The 26,610-nt window shown below is 49.8% G+C and overlaps 1 protein-coding gene across 8 annotated transcripts in view; it reads left to right on the top strand.

The window, feature by feature from the left end:
- The window catches only part of NPAS2 (neuronal PAS domain protein 2), a 184,162-nt gene that overhangs the window by 105,456 nt on the left and 52,096 nt on the right, over nucleotides 1–26,610 (top strand). For 5 of the 8 annotated variants that reach the window (XM_070068721.2, XM_051835548.3, XM_051835536.3 and 2 more), the window contains 3 exons: nucleotides 1,990–2,138; nucleotides 13,698–13,789; nucleotides 18,499–18,588. In XM_070068721.2, coding sequence (XP_069924822.1) covers nucleotides 1,990–2,138; nucleotides 13,698–13,789; nucleotides 18,499–18,588 — 331 coding nt within the window. The remainder of the gene's footprint in view (nucleotides 1–1,989; nucleotides 2,139–13,697; nucleotides 13,790–18,498; nucleotides 18,589–26,610) is intronic. The other 3 variants (XM_070068724.2, XM_070068722.2, XM_070068723.2) reach the window with 1 other exon arrangement.

Raw genomic sequence — 26,610 nt, 5'->3', positions numbered from 1 at the left:
TGTGCACATGTGAGCTGGAATAGAGATCCTGTGCCCTTAGGCAGAGGCAGGCAGTAGTCAGAGCATCATGGCGTCTCAGGAAATGGTACTGGGATGTGTCCTTATGTTCCCAAGCGCTGTTTGGGGAAGCAGAGTCTTGACTGGCCCCTGCCCTAAGGGAGGTGAGTCATCATCCACCAGCACCTTCTGTGCTGACCACCTATTGGCCAGCAGCCTCTAGGTGAGAGACTAGCTCCCCGGGAACCTTGACCCCAGGTCACAGGTGCCTGGACCAGCAGGCTGACCCCATGGCCCTTGGTCCCTTGCCAGGGAGATGACTTTCCGTAGCAGGTGCTTCTTGGGTGACTTCGGGAGGAGTGCACCTGTTGCCCAGCCCCTGGGCCACCTTGAAGCAGCTGAGTGTTCATGAACATCACTAAGGACCAAGCCCTTGGACGGCGTGAATTCTGGGCTTCCTCAGCCCCTAAGCTTTAATTCTCTGTTCAAGTTCCTGGGGGGTCCCAGGGTCTCTCAAAGGTGCCATGAGGACCTGGGGAAGGCCCCCTTGCCTCAAGCAAAGCACTTCGCCTTGACCTCTTCTGTAAGTACATAGTGTAGGATGCCAGTGTTTAAAATGGGCCTTTCTTTTAAGAGGACTTTTAATTACACAGTGAAATTCCCACATACTCTCCACCCTCTCTGCACACAGCCTCCCCCACTTGAGTGGTACATTGGCATGGTGGATGAACCCTGTTGACACATCATGATCAGAGTCATCGGCCAAGTTAGGGCTCACTCTTGGTGTCGTCCGTTCTCTGGATTTGGGTAAATGGGTAGTGACCTGTATGGCATCAGCACTGTAGCATCATGCAGGGTGACTTCATTGCCCTAAAAGTCCTCTGCTCTCTGCCTATTCCCCCCTCCCTCCAGTCCCTGGCAACCACTGATCTTTTTACAGCCTCCATGGTTCTGTCTTTTCCAGAACGTCATATAGTTGGAGTCGTGCAGAATGTAGCTTTTTCAGGCTGGCTTCTGCTTCTTTGACTTAGCATTATGCGTTTTGAGTTTCTTCCATGTCGTTTTAAAAGGGGTTCATCTGCTCTCAGCAGCTTGACAGCCACATGGAGTGCCTGTCATACATTAGCCCTGGGTCATCGGGCTTTGCAGACTGTTTTGTGCAGGGCGAGCCCTGTCTCACCAACAGGAAGGTGAGCTCCTTGGGGCAGGGGCCAGGGCAAGTGTGTTGAGTGGCACACTCGGGACATCTAGCCAATCCTTGTGACTTGGCGCCAGGCGGCTGCTCTGGGTCGGGTGGGGACATGGTTTGAGCCTAAGGATGGGCTCTCAGCAAATGCGTCTGGGCTGTAGCCATCTCAGCAAGCGCTGTGTCACTAGCCCTCTGAAGGGAAAGTTTCTATGAAGCCAGAGTGAAGAGCATGTGGTGACAGAGCTAATCTTTGTCAGATTTTTGCGTGTGAGTCAGAATTTGGCTTATCAATGCTGTCTCTCTCTCTCCCTCTCTCTGGCCAAGAGTCTAGCAAAACACTTTCCTTATTATCTTTTACATTGATTTCCTTATTGGAAAGACAGAGGGACAGACAGAAAGAGATCTAGATCTCCCATCTGTGTATGCAGTCCCCAAATAGCACGTACTGGGCCAGGCCCAAGCCAGAAATCGGGAACCCAATCCAGGTCTCCTACTTGGGGAGCAAGGACGCACACGCTTGAGCTGCCCGCCAGGGTTCACGTTGGCAGGAACTGGAATCAGGAATGGAGCCAGGTACTCCCATAAAGGATGCCCCTGTAAGCAGTGTCTCAACTGTTACACCCAAGCCCCACTGCTGGCAAAACATTGTTTATCTTCATTATTCAGCTCTGATAGGTGGCTCAGGTTACCTTCCTGAAAGAGGCTGGATAGATGATCGTGGTAGAATGCACTCTGTTTCCTAACAAAGCCTTTATGCAGTGGCATTTGTGGTAACTGCGTGTGTGCGTGTTTTGTGTTCCCAGAGCCTCTAGAAACAAGTCTGAGAAGAAGCGTCGGGACCAGTTCAATGTGCTCATCAAAGAGCTTAGCTCCATGCTCCCTGGCAACACGCGGAAGATGGACAAGACCACCGTGCTGGAAAAAGTCATCGGATTCTTGCAGAAACACAACGGTAAAGGTTAACGCTTCTCCCAGTCTCCTTCGCTGCCCTGTCCCTTCCCTGTGGCTGTGACTTCCCCCCAGCAGGGCGTCCTGGGGCGTCCTCTCTGCCCAGCAAGACTGACCTCTCCAGTGCCCTCCCCAGACATCCTGTGCCCTCCCCAGCAGCCCGCCCCCAGCAAGTTGGGGAGAGGACACGCCTCTCTTAGGGGCTGCCTCGGCCAGAGGACAGGGTCCAGAGCAGCCGCCCAGGCAGCACCCAGCACACGCGCAGCGGGAGAGAGAGCGTCTTTGATTCAGCCCTGAACCGACGCGATGCCCGAGTACTCACGCCCCCCCGAGCCGCACTGTGCTGGGTCTCTCATCTTTCCCTGCCACTGCTCTGCCACTCTTTGGTCTCCTGATGTACACCAGGAAGAAATCAAATTGAAAGTCATGCATTTACTTAACGCTAAATCCATTATATGTGTGTTGAGGGCTGATTCTTCCACCATGCATGTCAGAGTGTGGCGCTCCGTGGTTTTGTAATAGATTGGCAAGGTTGTGCAGCCGTCACCAGCATCTCATCACATCATCTCCAAAAGCAAGCCGAGAACCAGGAGCAGTCACTTCCCATCCCTTCCCTCCACATCGTGGCAACCACTAATCTGCTTTCTGTCTCGGGGCTGCTTGTTCTGGGCATTTCACACAAATGAATCACACAGTGTGTGTTCTTTGTGTCCGGCTGCTTCTTTCGCTTAGCATCCACGTTTGAGCATGCGTCACTCCTTCGGTCCAGTTCATGAATGATTGCTGTTCAGCTGTACGGACAGATGACCTTCTGTTGACCGTTCACCAGCTGATAGGTGTTTGGGTTGTTTCCATTTTGGAACTGTTATGGATAAGGCTGTTGTGAGCACTCATGCATGAATTTTTTAGTGGATAATTGTTTCTCTTGGGTGTATTCCTTGGAGTGCAATTGCTGGGCTACATGGTAGGTCAGTGTTTAACTTTTTGAGGAAATGCTGAAGTGTTATTCCAGAACAGTTGTACAGTTCTCCATCTGCAGCAGCAGTGTGTGACGGTTCCAGGTTCTCCACATCCTCACCAACCCATGTTATTCTATTATTATTATTTATTAATATCTATTTATTATATTGTTAATTATATTGTATACTACTAATTTTTATTTATTAACAATATTAATGGAATGACATCTCATCTCAATTTTGATTCGCATTTACCTACTAACGTTTTGTTTTTCATGTGCTTATTGGCCATTCATGTATCTTCTTTGGAGAAATATTTACCAAGTTCTTTTCCTTTTTTAAATTCAGTTATTTTTCTTTTTATTGTTGAGTTGTAAGAGCTCTTCATGTAGTCTGGCTACTAGCCCTTTATCAAGTATGGAATTTGAAACTGTTTCCCTCATTCCGTGGGTTGTCTTTTAGCCTTTAACATATAAATGCTTTACATATTAGAGAAATTCAATTTGTTTTTTTAATCCCCTTGAGCGACTTGTGCTTTATGTTGTTTTTAAGAAATCATTGCCTAATCTAAGGTATTGAAGATTGCCACCTGTGTTTGCTTCTGAGATTTTTATGGTTTTAAGCTACAAGTTAATTTTTTTAATTTTTATTTTTAAAGGAATTTATTAATATATTGGGTTCTCAGGGTCACAGCAAATGCATGATGGTCACCATAACTCAAGTCTCATCAATTCCCATGTTAATGTGATATTAATGCAAAACAAATAGATTCCATGTGGTTCATAGATACAATTAAAAAAAAACTTATTTATTTGAAAGGCAGAATTAGAGAGAGAGAAGGAGAGACAGAGAGAGATCTCCCATCTGCTGGTTACTCCCCAAGTGGCCATAATGACCAGAGCTGGGTCAGACTGAAGCCAGGAGCTTCACCCAGGTCTCCCATGTGGATGCAGGTGCCCAAGCACTTTGGACTGTCTTCTGCTGCTTTTTCCAGGTGCATCAGCTGGGAGCTAGATCAGAAGTGGAAGAGATTGGTCTTGAACTGGCACCCATATGGGATGCCAGCATTGCAGGCAGTGGCTTAACCCACTGCACTGCAATGCCAACCCCTGGTAAAATTCTAAGAATAAAATAAGATACTTTTCCTCCCTCCTTACCTTCTTTCTTTCTCTCTCTCTCCATTTTTGAGATAACATTTTAAATTTACATTACAGTGAAAGGCTTTTGAGTTTGTTTTTATGTATGGTTTGAGGCAGAATAGAAGTCATCCTTCTGCATGTGGATATCCAGGTATACCAACAATCCATTTATTTTTTAAAGATTTATTTTATTTATTTATTTATTATAAAGTCAGAGTTACACAGAGAGAGGAGAGGGAGAGAAAGAGAGGGAGTGAGAGAGAGAGAGGTCTTCCATCTAATGGTTCACTCCCCAATTTGCCACAACAGCCAGAGCTGCACCAATCTGAAGCCAGGATCCAGGAGCTTCTTCTGGGTCTCTCACGTGGGTGCAGGGGCCCAAGGACTTGGGCCATCTTCCACTGCCTTCCCAGGCCACAGCAGAGAGCTGGATCAGAAGTGGAGCAGCCGGAGGCCGGCGCCGTGGCTCACTAGGCTAATCCTCCGCCTAGCGGTGCCGGGGGCGCCGGATTCTGTCCCGGTTGCCCCTCTTCCAGGCCAGCTCTCTGCTGTGGCCAGGGAGTGCAGTGGAGGATGGCCCAGGTTCTTGGGCCCTGCACCCCATGGGAGACCAGGAAAAGCACCTGGCTCCTGGCTCCTGCCATCGGATCAGCGCGGTGCGCCGGCCGCAGCGCGCTGGCTGCGGCGGCCATTGGCAGGTGAACCAACGGCAAAGGAAGACCTTTCTCTCTGTCTCTCTCTCTCACTGTCCACTCTGCCTGTCAAAAAAAAAAAAAAAAAAAGAAGTGGAGCAGCCGGGACTCGAGCCGGTGCCCATATGGGATGCCGGTGCTTACAGGTCAGGGCGTTAACCCGCTGCACCACAGTGCCAGCCAGCCCCCCAACAATCCACTTCACTCTAACACTTTATGAAAGTAACACAGATGCAGGAAACATACAAATCAAAGCTTCTCAGGTGAATTAGTTATCGCAAAGCAAACCCAGCTGGTGAACCAACACGCAGGTCAAAACAATAGAAACTTCTCCCAGAAGTCCTTTATCCTCTGCCTTCCCCCGGAGCAGCCTCTGCTCTGACATCCAGCACCACGGGTTGGTTCTGCCCGGTGGGACCTCGTTCAGATGACACCACACATCGTGCTCAGGATGTCTGTGAGATCCATCCCTGCTGTTCCGCTGGGATGATTAGTTCATTTTAGAGGGTGTGGGATATTCCATTACCTTTCCATTCCCCCTGGAATCCACCCTTGAACTTACCTCTGTCTCAAGTCTGTCTCAGTCTCCTTTCTGCTCTCCGTCAAACCCTTTTACCTCTTAGCAGTGGTCACGCCTACCTTGCCACTCACGCAGAATGGTCAGAGAAGACTTAAGAAGGTTCAGGAGCTATGAGCAAGCAGTGAGAGCAGGATTCTTTTTTCCTTAACCATGACACCAAGCGCAGTAAAGTCAGAAATGTCAGAACCATTGAGGGAATAATTACAGTTGTTCTGTGCTGACGGTGATACTTCTCTTCCTAGATGAGATTATTTCATGGAAGAGGGCATGGCAGGGGCATAGGAAAATTTCATTATACTTGTTAATCTTTTATTATTTATTTAGTAATTATACCTATAAAAAATGTGACTAATATGAGGGTTCCTGTTATGAAAAAATGCACGAATTTCAAAATTTTTTGGTATCAAAATAACTTTCGATTTAATTTTTCCTGCTATGTTTTTTTTCCTAGAGCTTCCCCCAAGGGAGAGTAAAGAATGCATTCATTGTTTTTGTTCAAAGGGAAGCCCAGTCCATCAGGACTGGAATAAGTGCCACCGTAGTCTGGTGCCCCAATAATTGAATCAGAATGGTTATATCCCCTAAATAATGATTCAGCGAGGTTGGTTTGATTGCCAAGATATTTTGTGCGAACGACTCAAACTAGGTCAGTGCCACGGAGAGGCAGGACAGCTGTTAAATAGGACAGCTGGGATCAAGTTCATCAGTGTGACATTTATGCTCGGTTCTGTCCACTGCGGAATTACAGAATTGTTAAATCTGGGCTCTGAGAGGGATGGTTCAGCAGAAATGCGGCCTCTTAACCCCAGGAGTGCCTCTCTGGTCTCCTTTTTTATATCAGACACAGGCCTACTCAGCACAACATGTTTCAACGCTATCAAGATCACTCCGGGATCTCACACATCGCCCCAATGCCATGTTCAAAAGCAAGCAAGAACTCCACCACGGCACTTTTCACATAGGACGGAGATGTTTGCAGCCACATCTGCTTTAAAGCGAAAAAAAAAAAAAAAAGAGAGCGAGAGAGAGAGAGAGAGAGAAAGAGAAAGAGAAAGAGAGAGAGAGAGAAAGAAAGAAAGCAAGCAAGCAAGCAAACACGGTCACTTTTCCTTTAGTGCTAATCCAAGTGGACATGAACTCTGCAGGCATATGCCACAAGGTAGATGCTTGGTTGGTGTTCGGTCAGGGCTCATTGGGAGGCCCGCGTGGTTCTTGGTATCTAAGCTTCCCCACAGCCTGAGTTAGTCCTGTTGCACAGATGAGCAGCTGAGGCACACGAGGAGTCAGCCCCCCAAGTTTAGACATGCATGGACTCTAAACCCGGCAGCCTGTCTCCAGGGCCCAGGTCTATAACATCGCACTGTTGTGCTTCTCTGCAAGAGGGGACGTATGTGCCTCTTCCGGATGATCAGGTCACAGCTGCACTGTGGATGTTCAGGAGAGAGACTAGGGGGTCTCCACTTCAGCTGCCCATCAGACTCTAAAAATTTACACATAACAAGGTAGCACCCACTGATCCATGTATCAGTATTTCTGGGCATGGGTTCAGAAAGTGTGGGCTCCCACAGTGTGCGGGAGCCAGTTGCACTTGTTTGCAAAAGAGGTTTGCAAAATTTTGCAAACCAACTGGCATGAAGTTGGTAGCATGAAATCTCAGAAATGGGCAAACACCACAGACTGGGGCTCTTCATTGTGGGCATGCCAGAGCCTTTACCTGCAGATTGCTGGGTAAGGCCCAAGCATTTCTAAATCTCCCCAGGTGATTCCAGTGTGCAGCCAAGATTAAGCCACCAGATAAGGTGCTTCTCTCCCATATGAGGGGTTGCCTGGGTTTAAGTCTCAGCTTTCTTCTGATTCCAGCTTCCTGCAGCAGGTGATGGCCCCCTGCCACCTACATGGGGCACTACATGGAGTTCCCAGCTCCAGGTTCCACCTGGGTCAACTCGTCTGCTGTGGGCATTTGGGGAGTGAACCAGTGGGTGGCAGCTTTCTGTCTGTCTGTGTCTCCCTGTCTTTCCAGCCTTCAAATATTTTTTTTTTTTTAGAAAACTATGGATATAGGCATACTTTCTGCCTTCAGGCTAATTGAAGTGCACAGGATAAGGAAAGATGATTAGGTCCAGGCTGTTATAATTATTTAGCTCTTCCCCTCGGTAATCTTCCACGCATCCTTATTTTGATACATTTTGATCCTGAAATGCACATTTATGCTCCCTTAAGGAATCCAAATCAAAATTATTATCTGACCATGTTTCTTCGTAGCAAGATTTTGTCTTTAGTAGGAGGGAAACTGGTAAATTATGCCAATGGCAGGGTTCCATGGACACCTATATACACATCCATCTATGTGTTAGTTCTAAGAGGCCAGGCTGGCTTACACGGCACCCTCTTCCTGTGTGAATCCCCGCGATCAGATCCCATTCCTTTCCCATGCCTCTCCCTTTGTGGATGGGCTGTGGGCTGAGGGAGGCTGCCCACCAAGGACAGAGGTCCCTATTGGGCCCTCCCCTGAAGTAGACTTCCTGCCCCATTTTGAGACTGAGGCCCCGTGTAGCTCAGAGGTGTGCTGAACCTTGTCCAGGCATGCCGGGAACAACCGAGAAGGGTCCACTCTGGTGCCACAACTACTAGATATACCAGAGTAGACATCAGGGGCCTGTGTTCCCACAGACAAGACTCCCAGGTGTTTAGCTTCCCTGGCTATTCAGAACCCACTGTGGCCACGCCTCTTGGCTGATCTTCCCTGCCACACCTGCCATATGACATTGGTCACGTCAAATGCTGGCAGAGACACAAGTCCGAAATCCCACATTGTATTTCGCAGTGTAATATTTTTTAAATAATGTGGTTTTTTTAAGATTTTTTAAAAAATTTATTTACTTGAGAGCTAGAGTTACAACAATAGGGAGAGATAGAGAGAAAGGTCTTCCATCCACTGGTTCACTCCCCAAATGGCTGCAATGGCCGAAGCTGTGCCAATCTGAAACCAAGAACCAGGAGCTTCTTCTGGGTCTCCTATACAGTGCAGAGGCCCAACCACTTAGGCCATCTTCTACTGCTTTTCCAGGCAATAAGCAGGGAGCTGGATCAGAAGTGGTGCAGGGGCCGGCGCTGTGGTGTAGCGGGTAAAGCTGCCACCTGCAGCACCAGCATCCCATGTTGGCACCAGTTTGAGCTCCAGCTGCTCCACTTCTGATCCAGCTCTCTGCTGTGGCCTAGGAAAGCAGTAGAAGATGGCCCAAGTCCTTGGGCCCCTGCACCCATGTAGGAGACCCAGAAGAGACTCCTGGCTCCTGGCTTCAGATCAGAAAAGCTCTGGCCGTTGCAGCCATCTGGGGAGTGAACCAGCAAATGGAAGACCTCTCTCTCTCTCTCTCTCTCCCTCTCCCTCTCCCTCTCCCTCTCTTCTTCTCCCTCTCCCTCTCCCTCTCCTCTCGCTGTGTAACTCTGCCTTTCAAATAAATAAATATATCTTTTGAAAAAAAATCACTACCATTTATTTGATCTTTCTGGGCAAATGAGTTTAATGAGTAGGTGTATGTGTTGGGGAGAAGCATGTGGGCATTTGCGGTGTTAATCCTTTAACACGTTCTTGGTCCTTGTCTGCTCTGAATGGTCTGTGACAAGCCTTTGTGTGCAGAACTGGGAGTCGCATGGTCTCTTCCTTGCCTCGGCTGGAACCCCACGGTGAGCTCTGGCAGAGCTGTGTCTGCTTCCCATGACACATTTCGCCACGCGCACCGTGGTGCCAGGCCCTGCGGGGCCAGCCCCTTGAGGGTGTTGTCGGCTTCCTGACTGTGCGTGCAGTTTCTTCTGGGTTTCCTCCAAAGGCTCTTGGCACCTCTTTGGTGCTCCTTTAAAATCGGGCAAGACAAAAATCCGGTCTTGCGTAACAATAGCAGCAAAGTGTTCTTTCTGACATCTCCAAGGAGGACGCCTTCCCAGCAGATCCAGGCACTGCTGGGACGTTGGTGACAGAATTAGCGAAGAGTGAGAGTCGCACCTGTAGCACAGCGCTTCTCACCCTCTGTGCTCAAAAGAAGCCGCTGAATTCATTCAGATTCGTTCATTCAAATGGAGGAATTCATCCCCCACGTTCTGTAGGAGAGATGGCTGAAAACACGAGTACACAGGACAAAGCCTCGAAATCTCTCTCCTCGTTTAGAGTGGAGGTATTATCAGCCTCAACAATGCGGATTCTCCAGAAGGTTGCTAAGCGAGTTAGTGTCATTCTCCGGGGTATGAAATAGTCACGTTTTTATGTTTTCCTTAGCACCAAGAGGGTAATTCTTAGAGACCGTTTGCTGTGCAAAGTAGAACAAGATGTTTAAGATGGAGGACAGGGCCTAGTGGTTAAAACGCCAGTTAAGGGGCTGGTGCTGTGGAGTAGCAGGTTAAGCCATCACCTGCCAAGCCAGCATCCTCTATGGGCGCTGCTTTAAGTCCCAGCTGCTCCACTTCCAGTCCAGCTCCCTGCTAATGCTCCTAGGAAAGCAGTGGAAGATGACCCACGTGCTTGGGCTCCTGCCACCCTGGCTGTTGGCTTCAGTCTGGTCCAGTCCTGTCCATTGCGGCAATTTGGGGAGTGAACCAGTGGATGAAAGACTCTCTCTCTCTGCCTCTGCCTCTCCCTCTCTCTAACTCTACCTTTCAAATAAATAAATTAATCTTAAAAGAAGAAGAAGAAGAAGAAAAAAAAAGACACAGTGGCCCACGCTGGAGTTCCTGCGCTCAATACCCAGCTCTGGGCCGGTGCCGCGGCTCACTAGGCTAATCCTCCTTCTTGCGGCGCCGGCACACCGGGTTCTAGTCCCGGTCAGGCGCTGGATTCTGTCCCGGTTGCCCCTCTTCGAGGCCAGCTCTCTGCTGTGGCCATGGAGTGCAGTGGAGGATGGCCCAAGTGCTTGGGCTCTGCACCCCATGGGAGACCAGGAGAAGTACCTGACTCCTGCCATCGGATCAGTGTGGTGCACCGGCTGCAGCGTGCTGGCCGCGGTGGCCATTGGAGGGTGAACCAACGGCAAAAAGGAAGACCTTTCTCTCTGTCTTTCTCTCACTGTCCACTCTGCCTGTCAAAAAAAAAAAAAAAAAAAAAAAACAGCTCTGGGTCCTGACTCCAGCTTCCTACTTTTGTAGGCCCTCAGGGCAGTGGTCAAGTGCTAAGGTTCCTGCCACCCATGGAGGGGATGTAGATCAGGTTCCCAGCTCCCAGCCTGAGCCTGGCCTGCTTCTGGCTGTTACAGGCATTTGGCAGTGAACTAGTAGATAGAATCTCTCTCTCTCTCTCTCTCTCTCTCTCTCTCTCCTCTCTCTCTCCCTTTGAAATAATTTCTAAAAAATGGACAAATTGCAGGCAAAACAAATATATGTAATACTACATTTGCACTTTCTATGATAATCATATCAGAGATAATTGGATAATAAAACATACCTTTTTTCCAAAATGTGAAAGAGCTAGAGTATTTAAGGAGTCCTGTGTTGGCCAACGACCACTGAATTTACAGCTGAGAATAACATCTTCAGTGCAAGATAGTTACGTGAAAGAGAGAAATCACAAATTAACCCAAAGAAGTTTTGAGAAGATTCAGTTCTGGCCTAAAAAGCAGCTAAGTGATCTGTGTTTGTTTAGCTCTTAAAACTTCAGCAGAGATGCTGGGGAAATGCGTTATGTGCTGTGTAACACAGTGCTTTCTTTACCACAAGACATTTCTGGAATTTAAAAAACTCCCAGAATTTTTTGTTTTTTTGACAGGCAGAGTGGACAGTGAGAGAGAGAGAGAAAGGTCTTCCTTTTGCCGTTGGTTCACCCTCCAATGGCCACCACGACTGGCGCACTGCGGCCAGCACACCGCGCTGATCCGATGGCAGGAGCCAGGTGCTTCTCCTGGTCTCCCATAGGGTGCAGGACCCAAACACTTGGGCCATCCTCCACTGCACTCCCTGGCCACAGCAGAGAGCTGGCCTGGAAGAGGGGCAACCGGGACAGAATCCGGTGGCCCGACCGGGACTAGAACCTAGTGTGCCAGCGCTGCAAGGCGGAGGATTAGCTTATTGAGCCGCGGCACCGGCCAAAAACTCCCAGATTTTGAAGTGTCCTACTTCACCCTTGCCATAAAGAAGGAGTTTAAGAAGGTCCCCCAGGGGCTAGCGCTGTGGCGTAGCTGGTAAAGTCCGCCGCCTGCAGTGCTGGCATCCCATATGGGTGCTGGTTCGAGTCCCAGCTGCTCCACTTCCAATCTAGTTCTCTGCTGTGGCCTGGAAAAGCAGTGGAAGATGGCCCAAGTCCTTGGGCCCCTGCACCCCTGTGGGAGACCCAGAGAAGCTCCTGGATCCTGGCTTTGGATCAACGCAGCTCCGGCCATTGCGGCCATCTGGCGAGTGAACCAGCGGATGGAAGACCTTTCTCTCTATCTCTCAGCCTGTCTGTAACTCTGCCATTCAAATAAATAAATCTTTAAAAAAAAAAAAAAAAAAAAAAAAAAAAAAAGGAGAAGAAGAAGTGCCCCAGCATCCCAGCCTCTGTTGCTGTCATTTTGATAGGTGGCAACTGGCAATGGTGCTTTTCAATGTTAAAGTTCAAGGGCATGGTACACCTGCAGGGGGCAAGCATCCAACTGTTGCTGAAGGTGGAATACTCCCTGCCCCACCCAAGTCCGAAGAGTGCGTCAAGAGTGCAATGAGGCTGGCGCCATGGCTCAAGAGGCTAATACTCCACCTTGCGGCGCCGGCACACTGGATTCTAGTCCCAGTCGGGGCGCCAGATTCTTCCAGGCCAGCTCTCTGCTATGGCCTGGGAGTGCAGTGGAGGATGGCCCAAGTCCTTGGGCCCTGCACCTGCATGGGAGACCAGGAAAAGCACCTGGCTCCTGGCTTTGGATCAGCGCAATGCACCGGCCACAGGGCACCAGCCGCGGCGGCCATTGGAGGGTGAACCAATGGCAAAAGGAAGACCTTTCTCTCTGTCTCTCTCTCTCTCACTGTCCACTCTGCCTGTCAAAAAAAAAAAAAAAAAAAAAGTGCAATGAATAGTTAAGAATGATAGATTACTATAGTTTTAATGAGCCATTACCATTTTTCCCAATTTATTTATATGAGAGGTAGTGTTACACAGAGAGAAAAGGAGAGATAGAAGCAGAGGTCTTCCATCCACTGGTTCACTCTCCAAATGGCAGCAACGGCCAGAGCTTGACCCATCCAAAGCCAGGGAGCTTCTTCAGGGTCTCCCATGTGGTTGCAGGGGCCCAAGGAGTTGGGCCATCTCCCACTGCCTTCCCAGGTGCACTAACAGGGAACTGGATCATAAGTAGAGCAGCTGGGACTTGAACCAGTGCCCATGTGGATGCCGGCACTGCAGGCTGCGGCTTTACCTGCTACTCCACAGCGCCGACCCCAGGCTATGATTGTTTTCAAAGTCACTGTGTCTGAGTGAAATAGAAATCTTTTCATTTGATTTTTGTGGATAGCCCTTGCCTATATTCCTACGGAACCATGGTCTTTTTATTTGTTAAACTCTTTATTTAGGCAAAGGCTTAATGCAAATTAAAAATATGTTATCTCAAAAATAAAGTAAGTAAAAAAAGAATGTTCAGAAAGCCACTTTGTCCAAAGTTCCCAGGCTTGGAAATCAGGGTATTTTTTTCTCTTGTATGAAGGGTTTTTAAGAAATTTGTGGGAGGGCTCTTGCTACGACATGGAAGGTTAAGCCACTGCCTGTACTGCTGCCCAGCCCTGGCCATTGCAGCCATTTGGGGAGTGAACCAACGAGTAGATTCTCTCTCTCTCTCTCTCTCTCTCTCTCTCTCTCTCTCTGTTTCTCTCTGTGTGTGTATGTCCTCTATTACTGCCTTTCAAATAAACAAATATTTAAAAATTTAAAAACCAATTTTGTTAAAAGAATGGAACCAGCCACAGTTTAGAGAAAGAGTTAAAAGAAAAAAAGAAGCAAATTTGTGGGAAATGTTTATTAGGGGAAAAACTTAAAAATGCATGAAGTTCAAAATTTTTGGTACCAAAATAAACTTTTCATTCCCTTTTTCACTAACTTTTTGAAAGCGCCCTCATTTTGGCTTTTTAAATTAAATGACAGAGGTTTCTTCAAAATTACATAGAAGTGACAGGGGCTTCATTTGAGAATTCCAATTCCTAGGCGTCCACGAATGTAAACACTTGTTTGTGTCATGTTTTCGTTTTCAGAAGTCTCAGCCCAAACGGAAATCTGTGACATTCAGCAAGACTGGAAGCCCTCGTTCCTCAGTAATGAAGAATTCACCCAGCTGATGTTGGAGGTGAAATGCAGATTAGCTTAATTGCTTGCACACTAAAATGTTAGCTTCTTGGTCCTGGTAAGATCCTGTGCCCGAGAGAAACAGCTGCCCTTGACCCTGGAGACAGGTCTTGAAACAGATCCCCCGGGGAGACTCTGCCTGCTGTTGCTTGTGTATGTGGGCTGTGGAATTGGGTCATCCAGGCAGGAACCCCTGAACTGAAGGTGGCCCTGTGCTCTTGCCATGGTGACTGCAGGCTGGGTGCCTCTGGGGACCCAGACAGAGAGCCAGCAGGGGGCAGGGGTAGGGGCAGGTGGAGAGAAGGGACGATCACACCAACCACACTGTCATTTGGCTCTTTAGAATGCAATGGTGATGGGTACTCCCCCACCCCCAGTAGTAGAAACGCATTTGGAAGATAAGTCTGTCTTTCAAGTTATGCTTTGAACTTGAGCTCCTGTTATGTCAACATGTGTGGGTGTCGGCGGTCGTGACTCCCCGGCCCGGCTTTGCTGTGCCGAGTAAGGTGTCCACACTGCTTGCAGGGTGTATCTGTGAGGACCTGGCTGATCTGAGCCCGGGGCCTCTTCAGCTTCACAGTTTTACCTGTGGTGACCTCTGCAGGACAGATCAGGATAAGGTCATCAGGCCTGTACTCTGCCTTCCAACGTGGGGAGGAGACCGAGAGTGTGTGCATAGGACAGTAGGGGGCAGAGGAAGCCCCAGACGTGACCTGTCCAAGTCCTTGACCATGAAAAGGAGATCTGAGACAGTCAAGAGCAGCAAAAGGGACTTAGGTGCTGACTGTGTACAGTGATGGGTTCCTGGCAGGGTTTGGGGGGAGTAGCTTCTTGGGCTGAATCTTTCTATAGCTCATCTCTGCGCCTATAGAAGACTGATGTAAACTTCAATTTACATAGATTAACTCTGCAGAAAACAGAAAGTTCTGGAATAAGAAAATGCCAGAATGAAGATGTCCAAATATTATGAAATATAAATACATTAATGAACATTTGCATAAAGTGAAAGATACTTAAATCTACATGTGAACTATATTTAAAGAAAATACAGAACCTTCTGCAGAAGCAATGCATTTTAAGTATGTTAAATTTAAAGCAGCTTGTGAAATGGGATGCTGAATTAAGGCGTCATTATGCTACTTTATATAAATCAATTTATCTTATAATGCTGCGGAAAAGTAGTTAAAAGCACATTGCCTCATAGCATCAACCTCTTTTGAAAAGCCTATGTCTCCATCTTTTTTTCTCTAGTAATTTTTAAAGTATTGAAAGCATTAGAGAAAACAAGATTTTATTTTAAAGATTTATTTATTTATTTGAGAGGCAGAGTTACAGACAGAGAGAGGGAGAGACAGAGAGGTCTTCCATCTGCTGGTTTATTCCCTAAATGGCCGCCATGGCCAGAGCTGCGCTGATCTGAAACCAGGAAGCAGGAGCTACTTCCGGGTCTCCTATGTGGGTGCAGGGGCCCAAGCGCTTGGATCTTGGGTCTCTTCTGCTGCTTTCCCAGGCCATTAGCAGAGAGCTGAATCGGAAGAGGAACAGCCGGGACACGAACCGGCGCACATGTGGGATGCTGGCACAGCAGGCAGAGGTTTAACCTACTGTGCCACAGCACCAGCCCTGAAAACAAACTTTCGCTAAAGTCAAAAATGGATAAATTTAGGGAGCAGAAAGGCAAGACTACGATTCAGAAGCCTGGAATTCCTAGCAGAAGAAGATTCTAGATCAGTGTGGGTAGCTTTGTGTACCTTCCCCTGATGCTACTTAGACTCCTAGAAGCAGCTGGAGGGAAGTCACACTGGGTCGGAATTCAAGGCTGCACAGTGAGCGAATGCAGCGCTGACGAGTCTGGGCTGCCTTGGTTATCCCTGACTGCCGTGGGATCCCCCAGTCCTAGCCCTGGCTTGCTCTTCAGCAGACACGGGCCGAGTGTTGAGTCACTGGAGCCTCCATCAACATCATCCCCCTGGTGGCCTGAGCCCTGGTGGACGTCCCTCGCGGCTCACAGGGTGAGGTCATCCTTCTCCGTGGTGCACCCTCTCCTTTTCCTCAAAGCTAATTTGGGCGAACTAGAGAGCTTGAAGAATCCAGACACCACGTCTGGGTAACCAGGAGGTTTCTCTTATCAGGGAGGACAGAACTTTGGAGAGAACCCGTGGTGGCTCCAAGGGACTACTGATGCCCTTGTTGCCTCAAAAAGGCACAAAACCATCCAGCACTGTGGCACTGGCACCCGAGTATCAGAACCGGAGCTCCAGTTCTGGCTGGGCCACTTCCCGTCCGGCTTCCTGCTAACGCCTGGGAAGGCAGCACATGGTGCCCGAGTGCTTGGGCCCCTGGCACCCATGAGGGCGACCTGGATCAGTTCCTGGTTCCTGGCTCCAGCCTGGCCTGGTCCTGGCTCTTGTGGCCATTTGGGGAATCAGTCAATGGGTACAAGATTCTCTCTCCCTCTCTCTCTCTTTCTCTCTCTCTCACACAAACACACACACACACACACACACACACACACACACTGTGTGCCTCCCTCTCTGTCGCTCTGCTTTTCAAATCAGTAAACAATAAAAAAAAAAACTAGAACTTTTTTAAAAAGATACAAAGCAAACCTCAAGGGGACTGACAAAGCTGCAAATTTTGAAAGAACGGAAGTGGCCCGGTGCTGGGGAAAGCTGTGGCGACAAGCATTTGAACAAGCAGACGCCAAAGGAGAGAAAACCCTTGGGAAGCAGGGATGGGGAAGTTTTGGTATTTCTGCATTTTACTCCAGAAAGCTCCAGCAGTCTTTCCTCTGAGCCCAGGGCTCTCCCAGAGGTCACATGGAGTAGCCCCTCAGGGTCAGGAATGGGTGGTTAGGGGGAAGTTTTGTCTCCATCTGCTGGGCTGTGGCAGGTGTACGATTCTGAGCCCCTTTGGCACTTACTGTCCCTGTCCAAATCCCCTCCCCTTGGCAAGGAGCATGTCACTTGCAGCTCCTGGCTTTGGAATCACTCTAGAATGCGGCTCGTGGGACTTCTGAGGTGTTTTGTTTTGTTTTGTTTTACGGATAGAGATAGACAGTGAGAGAGAGAGACAGAGAGAAAGGTCTTCCTTCCGTTGGTTCACCCCCAAAATGGCCACCATGGCCGGCGCTGCACCGATCCGAAGCCAGGAGCCAAGTGCTTCTCCTGGTCTCCCATGGGGTGCAGTGCCCAAGCACTTGGGCCATCCTCCACTGTCCTCCCGGGCCACGGCAGAGAGCTGGACTGGAAGAGGAGCAACCGGGACTAGAACCCAGTGCCCATATGGGATGCCGGCGCCGCAGGCGGAAGATTAACCAAGTGAGCCACGGCGCCGGCCCTGGGACTTCTGAGTTCTGAAAGCAGTGACTGTTCCATGCTCGTGCCGTCCTTGTACCTTGATGGCAAGTGCCGGTGAGCTGATGGACGTCATCGCCCGTCTGTAAATACCTTCAGCTTCTCATTCAGCCGCGGCCTGAGCTCACTGCGCAGGACCATTCCATTGCTCTTGCTTTCCCAAGCTGCTTTTCCAAAAAGTTCCAGCTGATGTCATCAACAGTGCCCCCACCCCTTAAAAATATTCTCCTCCCGGAGGGCTCCGCAAAGTCGATTTTTTTTTTAATTTATAGAAAAATTCTGGGGAATAGTGGGGGAGGGTCAAAGTGACTGGAATCCTGGGAAGTGCTTCACAGTCTAGCCTAACTCAGAAATCGAACCCAGAGTTTTAACCCGAACGCTGTTGACGTCTGAGCATCTCTGTCATGGAGGCCGTTCTATGTATTGTGGGACGTTGCACAGCCTCTCCGGCCTCTACCCACTGGACGCCAGCATCGCTCACTTCAGTAGTCACCACCACCAATGTCTCCAGACAAGGCCACATGTCCCCTGGAAGCCACAGTGAGAACTACTGCAGAGGTTCATGTAACAAACATGCTTTCATATGTTTCTCAATGGTTTAAATATTTTTAAAAGGCTTATTTATTTGGAAGACAGAGTTAGAGAAAAAGAGAGAGAAGAAAGGAGAGAGAGAAAATGAGATCTTCCATCTGTTGGTTCACTCCCCAGATAGCCACAACAACCAGGACTGGACCCGACCAAAGCCAGGAGCCTGGAACTCCATCCGGGCCTCCTATGTGGGTAGCAGGGATGCAAGCACGTGGGCCATCTTCCATTGCCTTCCCAGGGGCATTAGTGGAGAGCTGGATCAGAAGTGGAGCAGCCGGGACTCGAACCAGTGCCCATACGGGATGCCAGCACTGCAGGCAGCAGCTTTACCTGTTATGCCACAGTGCCGGCCACACGCTTTCTATTTTCAGTACAACTGTTAGGTCTCCTGTCCTTTGGAAGATGTCTTGCTGAGATCCAAGTGAGAACAGGGGCACGGTGTGCAACCCCAAATGCGGTATTTCTGGTTTAGTGCAGTAGCGTACTTATCATGAAGCCTTCTTACCTAACTTCGCTGGTTCAGTTTTGTTTTGTGATACCAACCAGCCACATGTTTTCACTGAGCCTGTGGGGTCTTTTGCAACTGATTTTCCTGGGCTGGACAGATTCTGTATGAGAAACCATCACGTGCAGATGGCAGAAAAGTGCTGTGGAAATATGAGGATTATCACATAAAGCCAACATCATCAAACAGGGTCCCTTGCCTTGCGAAGCTCTTGTCCTTACAAAAGGAGGTCTGATGTCTCAAATGTTGCATTTTCCACAGGCACTAGATGGCTTCATTATCGCGGTGACAACAGATGGCAGCATCATCTATGTTTCTGACAGCATCACGCCTCTGCTTGGGCATTTGCCGGTGAGTCTCTGTTCTCACGACCCCTGGCCTGAACACCTTATCATCTTCCGGGAGAACTATTCAGGTCTCAGATTGGAGGTGGTGCAGGTAGCAGGGGCTGTGTGTGAGATGGGGCAAGATACATGGGAGAGTGTAGGTGCACCTGAGTCCTGGAGGGCCAGACCAGGCCAAGGCCAAGGCCCCAGGGGCAACTCAAGGGCAGGTGCAACCATGTGTCATCCTGGAGAAGACGCCTGACCTCAGCCAGGCTGGACCTGGTGCAGATCAGGAGTGTAACAACTTACCCTGGGTTTGTACATAGGAAGGCCTGGGTCAGCATGATACTGGAGTGCCATGGGTCCTTCACCTTAGCCTCACCTGCCTGAAGAGTAGCATGGCCGTGCTCTGGGGGCAGCTTCCATCTCTGCCAGGGGATGCTGAGCCCTGGGTTCTGCAGAGTCAGGCTGTTCTGCAGAAACCACTCCCCCATCCTATCATTTCAGAGCAAAGCCACCAGTCACATTTTCCCATAATGGTCACTGAGCTACCGCCCAGAGAAGCGTCCTGGACTTGGCTGGGCCACGGCCTTCCTGTGACACCAGCTGTGTCACAGCTCCTCTGTGTCACAGTTGCATTCCAGCCCATTTCCTGGAGCCAGGGTGGGTGAGGCTAAGGCAGAGGAGGCGGCCGCACCCCGTCCTGTCGGAAGAGGCTCCTTCTCGGCTTGAAGAAGTCTGCGGGCCCGGGTGCACCTTGCTCTTAGTCTCAGGCTGGGAGGAGAGTGACGAATCACAAGCTCTGCTTCTGTGGGCTGATCTGAGGGTGGCTGGGGAGACAGGAGACGGGTGCTTCTCTGGAGGGAGCTCGTGTTTTGTATGGAATGGAAAGGACCGGGCGGAGACGGGCAGTGACAGAAAGCAACCTGGGAGGGGGAGACAGGAGCCCAGAGCCGCTGGGGTGAACAGGATTTGCTCTGTTCTGCTTTGTGTTCATGTAATTAGCTGGTGACCCAGTTGCTGCCCATGGCAGAGAGGACTTAAGAAGTAGGATAGCAACTCCTGGGGCCAGCACTGTGGTGCAGTGGGTTAAAGCCCCGGCCTACAGCGCCACCATCCCCTGTGGGCACCGGTTCAAGTCCCTGCTGCTCCACTTCCAATTCAGCTCTCTGCTGATGGCCTGGGAGAACAGCAGAGGATGACCCAGGTCCTTGGGCCCCTGCACCCACGTGGGGGACCTGGAGGAGGCTCCTGGCTTCGGCCTGGCCCAGACCCAGCAGTTGCAGCCATTTGGGGAGTGAGCCAGCAGATGGAAGGTCTCTCTCTCTTCTTCTGTCTCTATGGCTCTGCCTTTCAAATGAATACATTTATTTTTAAAAGATTTCTGATTTGAAGATAGGTGACAATTTAGGACCACCTTAGTAAGTAAGTTTCTTTCTAACTTGGAGGAGCTAGAAATTTCTCCAGCTATAACTTGTCAACGCCGGTCCTATGTGATTGCTTATTACGAGTCTGTGCGTAGACCCTCGCCCACATGGGCACAGCAGACCGCCCGTTATTCCACAGTGGAGGCAAACCGGGGATGGATAATCTACGTTTTACTTTTAGCTTCGTTGTCCAGTTTTCCCAGGTGTTTTCTGTTGCATGTGAGTAGGCAGGGGCGGCTGAAGCTGGAAATGTCCTTGGTTGAATCAGCGGGCAGCAGGTGGGCAGAGGAACCTGTCTGGGAGTCGTTCCTCTGTTGCTTCCGTCGCTCACAAGCGCCCAGCCAGTAAGCAGCACAGGGAAGGTTCTAGATGCAGCTCTGCAGCAACCACGCTGGTCACCGCCCCGTGCTGGTGTCTGTCTCATGCCAGGATGAGTCTAGTGCCCCGTTCTGCTTTCTGATCATTCTCTTGGAGTCTCTTGTACCTGCTTATTTATTGCCGAGGGGGAGCCCTGGGCCTGCTGCAGGTAATGCAGCTTCTGTCACTCTTCAGGGCTTGCCTTTTGTTAGGAGAGTTCACCCACTAAGCCACTGTTAGCTAACACGTGTTGAGCACTTATTGTATCCCAGATGAGAGTCGCTGGCATGTGTTAGCTTGTGCAAAGCCTTTGGAGTGGCACAGAGTGAGGCTAGACCAAATTTGCTCTCCTTGCCTTCGTAGACCCTATGAGGTAGGTCATGACCAATGAACACAGGTAAGGAGACAGAGGTGAACAGAGCTTAAGTAATTTACCCAAGGTTCCCTGGCTGGCCAGGGCTGGAGCTGAGACTTGAATTCTGGTACTTGGGCTCCAGAGCTGGGTGGTTCATCGCTACTCAGAACTCTACAGTTCTTCGTGAAAAGCTGAAATTAAGAGATAAGGTTAGTTTGGTGTTGAAAAAAAAAAAAAGAAATTGGAAAATCATTCATAGTTTTTTCATAATATCCAATTTTCATGAGCTTCTGAAAACTGCTCGAATGCATGGACTTCAAAAAATGTTGGCACCAGAATAAACTTACTGTGTGGTTCCGTGCTCCGTGTGCTTTTTGAAGTAGCCTCATATAGCTACAGGGTGCAGTCAAGTTGAATTTCCCGGGGCTGGGTGGATGGTGTGGAAGGGAGAGAGCGAGAAACTAAAATGCAGTGTTCAGTCTTCATGGAGAGGCACGGCCAGCCAGCACGCAGCGTGGACAGAGGGAGGTGGGCCATGGGCCCCCACAGCAGTACCCCCACTAGTGTTGCAGCAAACACAGCTCATGTGCCAGGGGTCTATTCCCACGGTGTTGTGTGTGGTGGAGGATTGGAGGGCCATTGACAGCGAGGAGATAAAGAGAAGCCAGAATTCTTTTCCATGTCAGACGCTGCCAGTCTTCAAATTTCTCTCTGGATCTTTCCTCCTACAGGCTGAGCATCCCTAATCTCAAAGCCCGAAATGCCCCAAAGATGGTTTGAGTGCCAGTGCAGTGCTGCCAGTGGAAGCTTCGCACCTGACCTTGTGGCAGGTGTCACTCGAAACACACGTGCACTCAAACCATGGTATAGAATTATCTTCAGGGGGCTGGTGCTATGGCACAGTGGGTGAAGCCGCACCTGCCATGCTGGCATCTCCTATCAGAGTGCTGCTTCCAAACCAGCTGCCTGCTCATGTGTCTGGGAAAGCAGCAGAAGATCACCCAAGAGTTTGGGCCCCTGCACCCATGTAGGAGATCAGGATGGAGTTCCAGGTTAGAAGCCTGACCCAGCTCTGGCTGTTGCAGCCATTTGGAGAGGGAAACAGCAGATGGGAGATCTTGCTCTCTCTTTCTCTCTGTGTAACTCTGCCTTTCAAATAAATAAATAAATCTGTTTTTTTAAAAAAAGGACAAAATTATTGTTGCTATATGTGTAAGATGTGTGTGGAACAGAAATTAATTTCGTGCTTAGACTTGGGTCCCATCCCCTAGATACATCATTATATATTTGAAAATATTCTAAAATCTGAGAAAAAATATATAAAACACTTCTGGGCCCAAGCATTTTGGATAAGAGATTATCAACCTAACAAAAGCTCACATAATAGATTAAAAAAAAGATTTATTTATTTGAAAGGTAGAGTTACAGAGATGCAGATAGAGAGAGAGAGAGGTCTTCCATCTGCTAGTTCACTTCCCAGGTGGCTGCAACAGCTGGAGCTGTGCCAATCTGAAGCCAGGAGCCAGGAGCTTCCTCTGGGTCTCCCACGTGGGTGCAGGTGCCCAAGGACTTGGGCCATCTTCTACTGCTTTCTCAGACCATAGCACAGAGCTGGATCAGAAGAGGAGATGCCGGGACTAGAACAGGCAGCCACATGGGATGTCGGCACTGCAGGCAGTGGCTTTACCCACTATGCCACAGCATCGGCCCCCAGAGCACAATTTTTTTTTTTTTTTTTTGACAGGCAGAGTTAGACAATGAGAGAGAGAGAGACAGAGAGAAAGGTCTTCCTTTTTCCGTTGGTTCGCCCCCCAAGTGGCCGCTATGGCCGGCACGTTGCACCGATCCAAAGTCAGGAGCCAGGTGCTTCCTCCTGGTCTTCCATGCGGGTGCAGAGCCCAAGCACTGGGGCCATCCTCCACTGCCTTCCTGGGCCACAGCAGAGAGCTGGACTGGAAGAGGAGCAACCGGGACAGCATCCGGTGCCCCAACCGGGACTAGAACCCGGGGTGCCGGCACCGCAGGCGGAGGATTAGCCTAGTGAGCCGTGGCGTCGGCCCCAGAGCACAGTCTTCAGGTAAAGTTAAAACTTTTCAGTGGTGGGGACACCAACACGTGTGGCTTTGTCAGTGTCTGCAATTCATGCCAGCAAAGAAGGGTGAGCCGGGCGACTGTGCTGATGGAAAGTCCAGGCGCCTTCCTGGATTGAAAACCTTCCGGGAGACGGCCCAGGGGAGTAGGGTACATGCTGTGGGCCAAACTGGGAGAGAGCACAACTGAGAGAGAACCAAAGGAGAGACCAAAAGTAGGCGCCATCTGTGCTTCCTCTCAACTCTGGTTTGATTTCTCAGTTCATTTTCTGATTGGTTCATGAATGCAACATTTGCCTGAGGAGCTGGACCAAGGCAGGTTTTGAAGACAGAAACTGTGTCCCTGGACACAGGCACTTAGCCTAGCAGCTGAGACACAGGTTAAGGAAGCCCATGTCTGACATCAGAGGATCTGGGTTCGATACCCACCTCCGGCTCCTGATTCCAGCTTTCTACCAAAGCAGACCCTGGGAGGCAGCAGTGATGGTTTAAGTAACTGAGTTCCAAGCACCCATCTAGGAGGCCTAGATTGAGTTTCTGGCATGCTGCAGGCATTTGGGGGAGTGAACCAGCAGATGCGAGCATGCCCGCCACCCCCCATCCACTTTCGAATTAAGAACAACAACGATGATAACTTATGTCCCCATACCTGAGCATGGCACCAAGTGTCTACAAGGGACTGAATAAATGTTCATGGTTATGTGACCATGACATGCAGCGGAAGGCCAAGGCTGTGAAACACGTCTTCCCTGCCCGCCCTGCCCTCACCTGACCCTGGCCGTTGACCCTGGCCATTGTGGTCAGAGGTGGCTCCCAGTCAGGGCGGGGCTCCAGCAGGTGTGGCCACACTCAAAGTTGATCCGGGGTTCGAAGAGTCCCAGTCTCCCGCTCTCTTGGTTTTGGTGCCTTTTGATTGGTGGAATCCATGCACACAGATGGACGTAGACAACATGAGCTCAGTACTGGAATTAGCAACTGGCTGAGCAGGGACTCACAGGTGGTCCTCGCTGAGGTTAAGAAGCAGCACGAGGCCAGGACCAGAGACGCTGCTGCCTCCCCCTTTCCCGTCAACGTCACCCCCCCCGGGGGGGGGGGCAGCCTTTCCCTGGCTTTTCCGATCCCTCTTGCCTGTTTTCCTTTGTGGCTTTGCCGACTTTGAATTCATCACTAAACTAGGATTTAGTACAGGCTGAGAATCCCTCATCCTAAATCTTAGGATCGGAAGTGTTTTGGGCTTTGGGTATTTTTCATTTTGAAATCTTTCCGTATACATAATACTACATCTTGGGGAGAGGACTCAAGTCTAGACACGAAATTCACTTATATTTCATGTGTACCTCATCCACACAGCCGAAAAGTAGTTCATCCGTATTTTCAGTGTGTATGTATTTTGCCAGTCACATCACATTTGAGGTCAGGTGTGGAATTTTCCACTTGCGGTGTCATATTGGTGCTCAGAACATTTTAGAATATTTTGGATTTTCAGATTAGGGATGCTCAAGTTGTCTCCCTTTTCTTTGATTCATATAGATGGAATGATAAGAAATGAATTCTTTTTTTAATGTTTTAAAGATTTGTGTATTTATTTATTTGAAAGGCAGAGTTACAGAAAAAGAGAGAAGAGAGAGAGAGGGAAGGGGAGGGGAGGGGAGGGGAGGGGAGGGGAGGGGAGGGGGAAGGGAGGGGAGGGGGAAGGGAGGGGAGGGGTCTTCTATCTGCTGGTTCACTCCCCAAATGGCCACAACAGTCAAGACTGGGCCAGACAGAAGCCAGGAGCCTGGGTCTTCGCTCGGGTCTGGGTGCTTCTATGGTCATTGCCTCTTATTCACTGTAGCCTAGGGTAACGGGGATGCCCAAACACAGCAGCCTTCACTGGACAGTTGAGGTGACAACAGGTTATCAGTCTTCACACTCACAGCCTGGGGGAGAAGGACCCAGCACGGCACACAGGGCCACGTGGGGACAACACACAGAGACAGAGGAACCAGCATGGGCTGAGCGGGCAGACTGTGTAGTACTCAGAGGACAAAGGGAGCCCTAGTTCTTGTAGAATAAGCAGGAACCGTATTTAGTGCCCTTGACAGGGAGGGTGTTTGGAAGACCTTGTCCTTGGGGGAGGGGAGGGGAGGGGAGGGGAGGGGAGGGGAAGGGAGAGGAGAGGAGAGGCTGCTTGGAGGGGAGGGGAGGGGAGGGGAGAGGAGAGGAGAGGAGAGGAGAGGAGAGGAGAGGAGAGGAGAGGAGAGGCTTCCTGGAGGGGAGGGGGGAGGGAAGGGGAGAGGAGAGGAGAGGCTGCCGGGAGGGGAGAGGAGGGGAGAGGAGAGGAGGGGAGAGGAGAGGAGAGCCTGCCTGTAAGTCAGTCGAGGCCCTCCAGTCCTTTCCTGACATTGGCCTTCACCACTGGCCTTCATTGTAGGCCTTATCCCATAGATACTCATGTGTTGCCAGTATCTTCTCTCACTTTGTGGCTTACTTTCCCATTGGGTAGTTTGGTGAACAGAGATGCTCTTTTCAATAAAGAAAAAAGAATTTATTTATTTATTGAAAGTCAGAGTTGGGGATAGGGGACAGAGAGAGAGAGAGAGAGAGAGAGCTTCCCTCCACTGGTTCACTCCCCAAAATGGCTGCAGTGGCCAGGGTTGAGCCAAGCCAAAGCCAGGAGCCAGGACCTTCATCCAGGTCTCCCACATGGGTGGCAGGGACCCGAGTACTTGGGCCGTCCCGTGCTGACCTGCCAGGCACGTGAGCAGGAGTTGGGAGTGGAATGGCTGGGACACGAGTGGGAGCCCTGCAGGATGCTGGCGTCTCAGGCAACAGCTTTAACAGCTATGCCACAACACCAGCCCAGGGATACTCTTTAATAGTTGACAGTTGTTGTATTTAACTAATTCTTCCCTACTCCAAGGTCAAAGCTATTCCTGTGTTGTCTTATGAACGCTCTCACCGTTTGGCCATCAGTTTGATTCTGAATCTAAACTGCCTGGTCCTTCCGGCCAGCCCAAGGCCCTGATGATTTCTCTGAGCCCCTTCCTGCCTTTTCTCAAGGCAAGGACTCCCCAGGACTCCTCACTGATGCCCCGTCTCCCTGTGGCCAGTGTAAGACCCTCAGCCCAAAGTGCTGAGCTCCTTGGGCACACTCCAGGGCCCAGTGTCCACCAAGCTTGCTTCCAGCCAGCTGCCGTGTGCTTCGTGCCCAGGCTGGCTGCACTTTGGTGTTGCAGGTTCAAGGGGGAGAGCAGGCTCAGCTCTCCCTCGAGGGGAAATGTGGGAAGGGTGTGATGTGGATTTGAGGACAGGTGTTCATGGCCAAGCTCAGAAGCAACCAGCTCCACAGTGCAGCAGCCCAGGGCCTCTGAAGATGTTGGCAGGAAGAACCTCCCACCTGGGACAGATAAGGGACATTCCCTTATCTCTGGGATTGCTATTCTTCCAATCAACAGAGCTCAGCTCCTACAAGGGATGGCTCCTTACTCTCCTATCAGCACTAGGACTTCCCCTTTGAATTATCGTGGTTTCTGTTGGGTCTCCGGCTGTTGGAAATGGTATAATTACAATACACCAGCAAATGCAGAAAAGGACACTGAGGGAAAGCCCGTGGACACAAGGAATGAAAAGGGAAGCTTTGGTGCAGAAAGTTTTTGAAATCCATGCACGGGAAGGGTCTTCCAAAATCCATACATAGAAAATGTTGATTATGCAAAAACAAATTGTGTGGATTTCAAAATGTTTTGCACCAAAAGAAACTTCTCTTTCACTTCCATTATCTGTGAACTTTATGAAATGCCTTCGTCTAAGAGCCAAGCACAGTTCTGAACCTGTTC

The sequence above is a fragment of the Oryctolagus cuniculus genome, chromosome 2, assembly GCF_051225735.1.
Source record: "Oryctolagus cuniculus isolate XC-2025 breed Fujian yellow rabbit chromosome 2, ASM5122573v1, whole genome shotgun sequence".
NCBI classification, from domain to species: domain Eukaryota; kingdom Metazoa; phylum Chordata; class Mammalia; order Lagomorpha; family Leporidae; genus Oryctolagus; species Oryctolagus cuniculus.
Note: the sequence above shows the minus strand (reverse complement) of the source record. Positions and strands in the feature narration are given on the sequence as shown.